This window comes from Pezoporus wallicus, unplaced genomic scaffold, assembly GCF_028554395.1.
Source record: "Pezoporus wallicus isolate ANWC-B61680 ecotype Strahan unplaced genomic scaffold, APGP_CSIRO_Pwel_v1 contig_2870, whole genome shotgun sequence".
Lineage (NCBI taxonomy): Eukaryota > Metazoa > Chordata > Aves > Psittaciformes > Psittacidae > Pezoporus > Pezoporus wallicus.
The window spans coordinates 2276392-2289291 of NW_026636990.1; the positions used below are offsets into that span (position 1 = coordinate 2276392).

The following is a 12900-nucleotide window of genomic DNA, read 5'->3' on the forward strand; positions in this document are numbered from 1 at the left end:
CAAAGCATAGAGGAAAAATACTAAGCAATCATGAAAATAGCAGATGTTCGTAAAATAACAACAGCTCTGATCAGGTGCCCAATTAGGGAAATATAAATGGTTAGCTGGGACTACATCACTACATAAGCTACTGCACAACCAATGAGGCCAGAGGGCAGTTTGGAAAATATGAAACAGCACTTTCAATACCAGTATATATGACATCTGTCATAACCATGTTCAGAAGTTGTCAAAGTGTTCCAATTATTTTTATATGCTCCTATTACCCAGAAAACTAGATAGTATTTTTTTATAAAAATACTTGCAATTGAGATAGTAACATAGTAACTTTTGATTCTATCAAGAGACAACGCAAAAAAGGAAATTCAGGACAGTTATTTTTAAATAATTTTATGACTTGAGATTTTACGTCTAAAGTGATCCCAAAAGGCACAAGATGGAAAAGCACTATAAGAGTAATTAAATGGATTAGTAATAGGTATCACTGTTATGTCTCCTTTACACCAGTTTAATTTTGCTTAAAGGTAGGTAAGATGCAGTACCATTTGAAGATATGAGAGAAAAATCAGAAATTTACATCAGATAACAGGTTTCTGATGTTTACAGCTCAATGTTTTATGGCAGACAATAGTACCTCTAGTAAGTGAGGACCCTCCTAACCCTCATCACAGTACTGGTACTCATTTGATATAAAAGTAATTTTCACCTTGCTACTCTGAATTTAAAGTATTAAAAATATTATCTTTTGCCTGGACGAGAATGTAATTTGAACAAAAATAAGCAAACATTCAGAGTGTGGAAGGAAAGTGGTACAGCGTAGACACTAGAAGAAAACTGTAGCTGTCTTCACACCCCCGTTTTGGGTGGTATTGGTGTTTTAAATTGATTCCTTTGGCAAATAGAGAGAATTGCTAGGTAACAAGAGATGCCAGAAGAGCCTGCAAAGATACTTAGAGAATGGTCCAAATACAGCTACAAATAACATCATGCTGGTTTTGTGAAGGTCACCTCCACAGCCCCTCACTCAAGTCTTACCAGAAAACAACACATTCTTTACATTCACTTCATCGCATGTATTTTCCAATGGAGTGCCCCTTTTTTGGGTTGTTTTTGTTTGTTTTTTTTTTTTTTAAAACAGCACCTTCCTGGGACAAAGGATCTGCCATTTCAAGAGATAAACACAGAAAACCTAATTTTCTCTATCAAGAGAGAATCATTAAGTATATTTGAACAGAGATGATTGCTTTATTTTGAAAACTGCATGGCAAAACCCTTGAGACTTGAGCCTTTACTGTCTAGATGGTGCCATTCAGCTGGTTTCTTATGAAAAGACTAACAGCTGAAAATTTTTTTTAGAAGGAAATTTTTATAGGTAATGAGAAAACTTCTAGCATTTTATTTCCTGAAGCAAAGCAACCAGAGTGGCCAGAGACGTTGACGCATGTAGATAGAAAACAATTGAATTTTTTTCCTCACTGTCCATGTATGAAGTCTTCCCCTCCCACCACAGTTCATTTGCTCTTACATTATCATTCAGAAACTATTTTTACTAAGCAATATCTGGGTCTCAGCATGTGTCATGTAAGGTAGATATAGATCCCTGCTGGGAAATCAATTATATGCAATGTTCTGCCCCAGAAAGAGTTAGAAGTTGTCTATTAAGTGACATTATTTATAAAGCACATACAGTGAGAAGAATGTAGACAAGACTGTGATAGCCTTTGCCTGCATTTCAAACTTCATTAGTAGAAAACTCAATAATTTATTTACCTAATGGGAATATTGAGCAGTATTGCCTCCAAGTATTTTCAAAAGTACACTTATGTTTTGAAGTCAGTTTTCTCAAGACTGTAATCCAAAATCTATCAGAAGAAACACAGCATATACACTTGTCCTGGGTTCAGCTGTTGCAGTCATTTTTCTCCTTCCTAGTAGCTGGTACAGTCCTATGGTTTTACTTTAGTCTGAGAACAACACTGATAACAGCAATGTTTTTATTTGTTGCTAAGTAATATTTACTCCAATCAAGGACATTTCAGTCTCATACTCTGCCAGTGAGGAGGGGCACAGGAAGCCGGGATGATGCAGAGACAGGACATCTGACCCAAACTAGCCAAAGTGGTATTCCATACCATGGCACATCATGCTCAATATATAAACTGGGGGCAGTCACACAGAAGGGCAGGTCACTGCTCTGGTCGGGCTGGGTATTGATCGGTGGGTAGTGAGCAGTTGTATTCTCTCCCCTTGTTATTTCCCTTATCATTATTATTATTGGTGGTAGCAACAGTTTTGCGTTATGTCTTAGTTACTGGACTGTTCTTATTTCAACCTGTGGGAGTCAACATTCTTTTGAATCTCCTCCCAGTCCCTCTGGGAGCAGGGGAAAGAAGGAGAGAGTGAGTGAAAAACTGCATGGTTCTGAGTTACTGGCTGGGCTTAAACCATGACAGCACTGAAAAAAAAAATCCCTGCCTCATTCAACATTTGATGAGTTCCTCAATCCCTTAGCCAAAAATGCTGGGTATTTTAGTTCATTTTTAAAAATCATGGTGCAATCGTGTTGCAGTTTGCACTTATTTAAGAGCATGCGAATTACCTAGGTGTCACTTTGATATTGCTTCATGGACTTTTTCAGATGAGCCTTATATTATTATTGTTTTTGTTGTTGTTATTAATATTATTATTATCATTACTATATTTTATCTCAAAATGTCCTGATTAGGATGATGTTATACAGAAATTGGTTCAGTTTACACATAACAGATTAATTAATTTGGACATTATATAATTGCTTTCGTTACCTTTCTGGATCTTACATAGGAAAAGAAATACAAGTAATGGAAGTGCAGTATGGAAGGGGAAACTGCAAAATTTTCTCCCCTCTGAGCTCTCTCTGTAGAGGTACATGGAACGAACACATCATAGGGTCTCATTTGGTCTTTTGGGAATCTTATTCAAGATCTATCTCCAAGCAACAGCTGTTAACCAATCCAAAACTTTCATCAAAACATTTGGAAACAGGTTTTCCTCCAAGATTGACTTTGAATATTAAAACATTTACATGAACCAGACCCAGTTCTGAAGGAAGATACCAGCTTTTTACAGCATCTTTTGCTGCACATGCTTAGCTAACTCTGCTGCTGCTCGTCTCTTTCTGTTAACTGTGTGCTCAAATTATATTGAAGAGCTAGCAAAAGACATGTTCTTTGAAACCTGACAAAGACTCTTTTTCATTGAGATCAAAAATGAGAGAATGATATTGACAAGTGCTTTAAAATACACAGGTAGATAGATTTAACTCTACAGAGTTGTTACTGAGTAAATTAGTATTAATTCAATGCAGATAAGATGCAAATATTCCAGAAACCAATTTGGTAAACATAATCATTAAAGGAATTTAATAAAAAGCAGAACTTCCGACTTTCTCAGCCTCTTAAACCAGGTAGGCTGGGAAAGACCTTTAAAGTCATCAAGTCCAACCATTAACCCAAAACTGCCAAGACCACAACTAAACCATATCACTAAAGGCTTCAGCTACATAATTTTTTAACACTTCCAGGGATGGCGATTCCACCACTGCCCTGGGCAGCCTGTTCCAATGCCTGACCACCCTCTCTGGGAAGGAATTTTTTTCCTAATATCCAGTCTAAACCTACCCTGGTGCAGCTTGAGGCTGTTACTTCTTGTCCTATCACCTGCTACTTGGGAGAAGAGACTGAACCTCACCTTGCTACATTCACCGCAGTAGTAAATGATTACCAAGGTGATAGCAAACAACGAAAACAAGAGGGCTGGAGCTGGTTTCAGAGAACAGGAGCTGGTTTGCAGCAATTAGTAAGCAGTAAAACACAGAAATAGGTGCAATTCTGATACAAAGAGCTGAGACCTCTCAGTGCTACCCATGAAACAGGGCCTGAACAATCCATTGTGCATCTTCAAAGACAGCCTAAATTCCAGCATTAGGTGGATTCAGAAGAATAAAAATAATCTGTATTGCTTGAAAGATAGATACAGCCTTTCAGGCAGACAGTTATCCCTGGAGCTAGGAAGAACTGGGACAGAGGCTACCAGTGACACAAATGTGCAAGAACTCCAAAGAGTCAGCTACATTGCAAGGGTTTGCCAGTATAGCTGAGCTCTAAAATTCTCTGACAGTCACATTCAAATCATTAACAGATTTTTTTCTGCTGATGTAAACTAAACAAATGTTATGGGTCCACAGATTATTTTTTAAATCTACATAGTTGTGGATGGCATTTGAGTTACAGTTTAGGCTTATTATGTCTGTTAGCATATAGATGTGTCTTCATGTTCCAAAATGGTGAAGTTATAGGTCAAAACTTTAAAGTATTGCCAAGCCTGAGATGAGGAGGTAAGACTTGTTTAAAAAAGGCTGGAACTTTGTTAAGAAAGTAGGTAGGAGCTGAACCATGAGATGAGTCATAAAAAAAAGAGAGAATGATGATAAAAGCATGTGCATTTATGTCAGAAATATCAGAGGCAGAAGGAATAAAAGCATGGAGAAGAGATTTTGAAATCTGATCAGAATAGTCTTGTAGCAAATAACAGTTGGAACATCCATGAGAGACTGGAGAGGGTGGAAGACAGAAAAGAAGAAATTCAGAATGAGTGGGAGTAAAGAAACACATCTGTAATTGCACTGTCAGGAATACACAAGTGTCTTCCTGCTATAGAACCTTTTATTTCTCTCCAAATGATAAACCCACAATTAAAAGTGGATTGACAAATGTACTCATGTGAATACAGTAAATTAACCCAAAATAACTGAATAAATAGTAATTGGCTGTTAAAAATATTTACTGGGGGTCAAATACCGCAATTCTTTCTCAGACTGGACTCTCCCCATAGATATAAATTACTAAATGCATGTAGAGGGAATGTTAGAAAACATGCAGAAAGGGTTAAAGTTGATCCAGGCATTACTTACTCTCTTCAGGCACCTCCTGTGCATCAGCTGCTGCTTTGCTGAAGAGAACTTGATGCTTAAAATGTCTGCCAAGCAACCGCAGTTACTGACATTAAGGGAAATGCAGCACCACTGAATGGGTTTCAATTTGACTGTTAGCAGCGTCTCACCTTCTCCTTTTTTATTCCTTGTTTCATTTATAAAAGCAGTATTACATATGGAGGGGTGGAATAAGGCAAAGAATACATAATGTAATTGTTTCCCATTAACAAAGAATGGTTAGTCCAATCCGTCTCCCTCTAAGTATCCTTCTATCAGCTAACAAATGGACATAGCCATTGGCAATGCAAGAAAAATCGATTTATTTGGAAGTAATATAAACTTATTATGAAAAATGCTCCTGGAACACTGTGAGTTTCCCCTGTTTATGTTGACAAAGTGACAAATTCTAATTACTTAGAATTATTGACCTAAAGCAAGGATTGCTGTCTGGCAGAACTGCACTGTGACAGAAAACGGCCTAGAACTGAACTTATTTGCAATTCCTTCACACTCTCTGTGGAGACTTACATCACTGTACTTTTTGGTGTAGAGTATCTTATACTGTTGCTGAGCAGCTATTCTAGCTGGTGAGCAGAGAGGTGTGCTAGATTTGGCTGGTTTAGGCAGGATGACATTTCCTCTCTCTGACCATTTGCTTACAGGAGGAGAGGCACAGAAAGAACCCCTGGCTCTTGTTATCTCTGTAAGTCATAATCTAAGCAGCAATAAGCATAGGAATAAAGGAAGTCTTTAACTTCTTCACACCCTGACATCATAAGTAAAGGTTATGACAATCTAACTGTAAGTACTTTGGATGAAAACAGCTCGGTGAGTACGCTATCTGCAAACAGCTCTCTGCATTTCTTTGATCTTCATCTCTGTAGGTGCTCTCTGCATTGCCATTTGCATGAGTTCCACCCCACCTCCCCCCCCCCCCCCCCCCGCAACTTCTGCATGCAGCTAAGCTCTCAGAAGCTTTGCTGCAGTCTGAGTATTCCCTTTTGAGGTCCTGATTCATTTGATCCCATCAGTAGTCACAACCTTGCTTTTAAAGTTTTGATCAGAGAATGAGACAGCCATTTTGTCTCCTACAAGGGATCTGTAGTTTATCCAGAAGTTACAGCTGCTGGAAATACACATTATATATAATGTGTTTATGATTCAAAACAGTCTCACACTTCTAGACTTTTACAGATATTCTTAAGTTAAAAGGCTGACTAAACACTGTTAAAGCTCTAATTTTATTTTCTGTCCCCAGCTCTGTTTTTTGTTGTTGTTGTTGAAGCTGTTGAAATTCCACAGTTCAAGCAGGCCCAGTTGCTAAGCATATCCTCTTGGTTGTTTCATTTTCTTCCAGTATAGCTACTTTCTGATTTCACAAGAGTTGACTCACTTCTGACACAATGTTCCAAGATGAACACCCACACAGTGTAGCATTCAGACTTCTTTTCTCCACATATACTAGCACCCTCATCACCCGAAAGTAGAATCTCACTTCCTGTAGCTGACCAAATACGCGTCCAGTATATTGCTACAGAAAGCAATTATTACAATAGTCTATTGAAAAATTTACTATTTATAGTGTATTAATCATCAGTAAAGCTGTGTTAGTTTAACTGAAGATAGGGCGAAAGTTTGGTTTTAAAAATACCAGTTAATAATGTATTCCATCATGCTTTTTGATTAAGAACAGATTATGTTGAAATTTGTGAAGCTGTGTGTAGAAATACATTAGCTTGTTAGTCCAGTTACAAAGATAATATAAAGCCCTTTTAAAACACAAAAAAAATTCAGTTCAGTGTTTTATTTTGAAAATATTCATAAAGTCTTCTTCCATAGCTGATCAGCACTAACTAAAATCCCTGTCCTATACTAGAAGTAATTTTGTAAGGGGAGGGGAAGTACCAAATTAGATAGAGGGAAAGTGGGAAAGAACAACATTTAGCTGTATTTTCAGAAGTACCAGATGGTAAGTCATGGAAGTTGAAGCAATAAAATACCTAGAATATTCTAAGCAGTTCAAGACACCCAAAAAAAAACACAGACATTTCAGGAAAGGAGGAATTTATTTATGAGGAAACTGTAAAAGAAAGAAAAAGCTACCTAAGAAAAGGAACAAGACAAATAGTACACATAGACTGAAAGGACATAAATACAGGCACCTTCACTGATGTCTTGCTGTGAGCCAGAGTGAAAGAAAGACCTGACTACTATGCAAACTCCGATTACAAAACAGAGTTAAATGCAACTCCATGGATTATCAGCAGAAGAATGTATAGCAATACTGTGCAAACCAGCTAGGGAGAAGGCAAAGCACTAGCAGGATTATATATATTGTACTGTCTGAGGACATAAGTTTATTATACATATTGCGTTGTCAGAAAAAAATTGGAAATTTTAACGTCTTTTCTATGTGCAGTTTCTATTATTCTACACAGCAAAACTAAGCTTCAGTTAGGTCACGATGCACAATTAGTTCTGCATTTGGTGAGAAAACCAAAATGTTCACATGCATCTGCAGATTCAATTTCTGTATTAGATAAATTACACTCAGTAGCATGTGAAAACACTCAACCAAGACTTTGGTTGCCATACTTCCTAGAAACTTAAAAACGTCCTTGAAAGCTATGTGAGAGCACAAAATAAACATAAAAGCCATATTCCATTTTTATTTTTAAGATTATTCAGTTCACTGATGTCTTTTACTCTATCATTAGGAAGTCTTTTGATTAAATAACTGGTCTGGCAGATCATGGATAATTTTGGCAATCCAAATTCAAATTAACAGACATGTAGGAAGATAGAAGATTTGATGTGATATGAAATCTTTGGTTGTACTCAAAATATGTAATGAGACATTTCTCCAAAGTCACTTTTGTTTATATGGTGCCACTATTCCACTATGAACAGTAGTCATGAACTTATTTAAACAGCATACTACCTCATGGCTTAAAATAATTTCTTAAATATTGCGTATTTTTCAATTTAAAGATAAGAAGCACACAATAGTACCTTGTTTAAACAAAAATAGCTGCAGGTGGTTATGATTAAGTTCAGACAGAAATTTGTACAACAATTTAACACTAAAAATAATGACTTTTATTTGTAGGTTAAAAATTCTCATTCTGGCCTGAAATGTTCAGTATGTTCATTGAACTTTTAATTTCACAAAACATATACTAGGACATTTGTACGAAAATATGAAGATCCTTTGAATTAATAAAGATTAACATAAAAAAGCATTCAGTTAACTTAAATTGAAAAAACGTTTCCCCTTAATTTGACCAAATCTCATTATATCAGCTAACCTTGATATCTTATGCTTTTCTGTCTTTTAAAAATGTTATGGAGAGTCTCACACTTTACCTAGTGCTCAGGAGGTCAGACAACATCAACAGTGAAGATTTATTAAGCACTCTGAATATCTATCTTCATTTTGTTGAGACATATCAGGCTGTATATTTGATCCACATGTCGAACCATGGCATCATGATGAATTTAGCTTACTTCTGTCACTTTTCCCCTATGGCTGTACATACATATTCTGATATCATGTACAGTAAAATAACAGGATAGAAAAACTTCTCTACATAGAGATTAATATATTTTTTTTTTTAAGAAATCTTTAAGAATAAGCCAAGAAGAGCAATGCCAATAGCCAGGAGCTCAAGCAGCTAGAGCCTGACAGATTCAGAAAGCTCGTCATCAGGGCTGACCAGAGATGTCTCCCTTCCCACACCTGAGAGAAACTTGAGTAATTCTGGATGAAGTTGACTAAGCTCATCTTCTTGGTCCAACAACCAACACCACTGGATTGAAAGATGTAGGCAGCAAAGGCAAGAAGGAAGCAGGACACACCAAGGCATTAACAGCAACGACACAGAGACAGCCTTTCTGATTTCATTACAGGACAAGGTGGAAGATGCTCATGGAAGTTTAAAAAGTCTGAATCCAGAGTGATGTGGAACATTTCTGAAGTGAATTCTGCTTACATATAAGGTAGGATTCCTTCAGAAAACAAATAATGTAACTGTATTCTTTGTCTTTGTAGATTCAGTGTCCCTGTACATGCACACTAGAACTTTCCTATTACCACTTTTCAAAGCACTTAAATAAAGTGTCCTTGTCCATTAGGAGAAAGGGGAGATTCAACAGCTTAAATATAGTAGTAGCATAATAGAAAGGAGCATTTAGTGTTGTCTGTGCCTGAAAGGCAGTCGTTGTCATATAATACCACACATTCAGCACCTGAAACCTCTCTTTCAATAGTACTCTTGGATACTGGGAGACATGCATACACATATGGGACAAAAGAACACCACAAAAGCCAGAAACTAAACAAAATTAGGTCTTATTCAAATCTATGAATATATGATTAGCATATTTTTTCACTGATCTCATGGAAAATTGCACAGTCAACAATGCATTGTCAAATTGAGTGAAGTGCAATTTGTGATACTAATATCAGTGCAGGGGCATATATTTATGACTGAGTACGTTACAGATAATATGTATATCACATTGCAATGAATGTTAAAGAAAAAGAAATCACTTTTAATAATGCTGTATAAAATACACTCTGAAAAAAATCTCAATTACAAAAAAATTACCCCAAAACATGCTCCTATTAAATAATGTTATCTTTGTATGTGTAAGTCACCCATACATGTTTACTTAGGCTGCAGGTACAAGAATGGGGTATAACTAACAAAGATTTTAACACAACTACTGTTATACTCAGAAAGTGGTATTTGGAAGACTAACACAACACATAAGTAGAATGGAAGAATACTGATAATGAAATAGACACAAGAAAAAGAAAGTTTTCTACTCACATTTTTGCTCTTCCCACGTGCACTACAGGCATTCTTGCTCATGGTGACTGACTAAATCAGAAGTGTCTTGAAAGTTTCAAAGGAGAGGTTTTATTCCTTGACCATCTGAATGCCAGATGTAATGCTGAAAGAAAATTAATCTTGTTAGCATCAAGGTCTTTGCAAGTTGTACAACATCTAGGAATAAGCCACTGCTTCAAAGCATAAAAGTTGCAAATATTCTTAAGATCCATTAGAGCAGATGTTTTACGTACCAGTAACTCATAACACATACAGTTACCCTGAACCATACAACAAGTATGTCCATGAACAGTGCATGCTTTCCCATCAGTAACAATTACATGCCAACCCAAACAATTACAGAAGGTTACAGACTTCTGAGGCAGGGCTTTTTGCCACAGTTATTTAACTAGATATTGGCAGTATTGTTTGTAATAATGAAATAGGGCTTACTGGGTATTTTTATTTTCTCAGTTTCTCAGTCTGAAATGACCTGTTAAATTGCATACTATTCAGACTGGCAGACTGTATGCTGAATTTAAGGGAAGAAGGTAAACTAGAATAATTTTAAAATCCAGGTGCCGAAGGATGTTTAAACCAGCACTTGGGAATTTTTATATAGTTGTCAGAATCTGACAAATTGGTCTTTGTATTATAGCAATACAAAGCAAATAATACTAAACAAAATACTAATAAAATAATACTAAGCAAAAGCTTTAGCAATTGATGATGGCGTGGCATAGCAACTTTGAAAATCAGCATTCATCAGCCTCTGGGTAAGTGCACAGCAGTAATCACGGAAGAGTAGAGTTAAAGGGAAATTCATATTCTACAGGATCAAACAGCTGAAAGATTTAAGTTCTCATTTGAGCCAGTTACATCTCTGCACACATTTTTTTCCTTAGCTCTATCAGCCAAAGATGAGGTGAAGTGCAATTTCTGACCAACAGAGCTGCTCTGGTAAGATTTCCTAATACAGTATCAATCATACCATCAAGATTAAAGGTAAGGTGTATTTCCCTCATGGGCAGACACATCACTGATGCAGCTTGTATGGGTACAAGAAATATTTTCCACAGTTAGGTATCACCCACACTAGTATTGTTTTGGTAGCATAACATACTGTTTTAAAATGATAAAGTTTTTGAGAATCTCCAAAGCCCACCTCTGCCAAACAGAAAATGAACTCTTAGATCTCACACAGTTTCACAGTATGCTAGAGGTTGGAAGGGACCTCAAAAGATCATCTAGTTCAATCCCCCTGCCGGAGCAGGAACACCTAGATAATGTTACACAGGAATGTGTCCAGGCGGGTTTTGAATGTCTCCAGGGAAGGAGACTCCACAACCTCCCTGGGCAGCCTGTTCCAGTGCTCTGTCACCCTCACTGCACTGAGAAGAAGTTTCTTCTCAAGTTTAAGTGGAACCTCTTGTGTTCCAGTTTGTACCCATTACCCCTTGTCCTATCATTGTTTGCCACTGAGTAGAGCCTGGCTCCATCATCGTGACACTCCCCCTTTATATATTTATATACACTAATAAGGTCACCCCTCAGTCTCCTCTCTCTAAACTATAGAGACACAGCTCCCTCAGTCTTTCCTCATAAGGGAGATGCTCCATTCCCTTAATCATCTTCGTTGCCCTGCGCTGGACTCTCTCCAGAAGGTCCCTGTCCTTCTTGAACTGAGGGGCCCAGAACTGGACACAATATTCCAGATGGGGTCTCACCAGGGCAGAGTAGAGGGGAAGGAGGACCTCTCTCCACCTACTAACCACCCCCATTCTAATACACCCCAGGATGCCATTGGCCTTCTTGGCCACAAGGGCACAGTGTTGGCTCATGGTCATCCTGTCGTCCACTAGGACCCCCAGGTCCCTCTCCCCTACACTGCTCTCTAACAGGTTGCTCCCCAGCCTATACTGGAACCTGGGGTTGTTCCTGCCCAGATGCAGGACTCTACACTTTCCCTTGTTATATTTCATCAAGTTATTCCCTGCCCAACTCTCCAGCCTGTCCAGGTCTCGCTGGATGGCAGCACAGCCTTCTGGCGTGTCAGCCACTCCTCCCAGCTTCGTGTCATCAGCAAACTTGCTGATAGTACACTCAATTCCCTCATCTAAATCATTGATGAATATATTAAATAATACTGGTCCCAGTACCGACCCTTGAGGCACTCCACTAGTTACAGGCCTCCAACTAGACTCCGCCCCATAGACTACAACTCTCTGGCTTCTCTCCTTCAGCCAGTTCGCAGTCCACCTCACTACCTGATCACCCAGACCACACTTCCTCAATTTAGCTGTGAGGATGCTGTGGGAGACTGTGTCAAATGCTTTGCTGAAGTCAAGGTAGACCACATCCACCGCTCTGCCATCATCCATCCACTGTGTTATTTCCTCATAAAAGGCTAAGAGATTGGTCAAGCATGATTTCCCCTTGGTGAAGCCATGTTGACTGCCCCTCATAACCCTCTTATCCTTGATATGCCTTAAGATGGCACCAAGGATAAGGTGTTCCATCACTTTCCCAGGGATGGAGGTGAGGCTGACTGGTTTATAGTTACCCGGGTCCTCCTTCTTGCCCTTTTTGAAGACTGGAGTGACATTTGCTTTCCTCCAGTCCTCAGGCACCTCTCCCGTTTCCCAAGACTTGGTAAAGATGATGGAGAGTGGTCTAGCAATGACTTCTGCCAGTTCCCTCAGCACCCGCGGGTGCATCCCATCAGGACCCATGGATTTATGGATGTCCGGATTGCTCAACTGGTCTCTAACCCATTCCTCATCAACTAAGGCAAACCGCTCCGTTGACCTGACTTCATCTAAGGTCTCAGGGGTACAGGGCTCTTCAGGACTGCCTGCAGCAGAGTAGACAGAGACAAAGAAGGCATTCAGTAACTCTGCCATCTCTGTATCTTCTGTCACCAGGGCACCCATCCCATTCATCAGTGGGCCTACATTGCCTCTGGCGTTAGTTTTGTCTGCCATGTATTTGAAAAAGCTCTTTTTGCAGTCCTTGACCCTTCTCGCCAGGTTTAATTCTAAGGAGGCCTTAGTCATCCTAGGTGCCTTCCTACATCCTCTAGCAGCAGCCTTA

General features: G+C 38.5%; 1 protein-coding gene across 2 annotated transcripts in view; it reads right to left on the reverse strand.

Moving 5' to 3' along the window:
- Window positions 1-12900, reverse strand: part of LOC130595705 (cAMP-specific 3',5'-cyclic phosphodiesterase 4D-like) — a 201432-nt gene that overhangs the window by 73338 nt on the left and 115194 nt on the right. For both annotated transcript variants that reach the window (XM_057402686.1, XM_057402687.1), the window contains exon 2: window positions 9808-9931. In XM_057402686.1, coding sequence (XP_057258669.1) covers window positions 9808-9849 — 42 coding nt within the window. In that variant the 5' untranslated portion in view covers window positions 9850-9931. The remainder of the gene's footprint in view (window positions 1-9807; window positions 9932-12900) is intronic.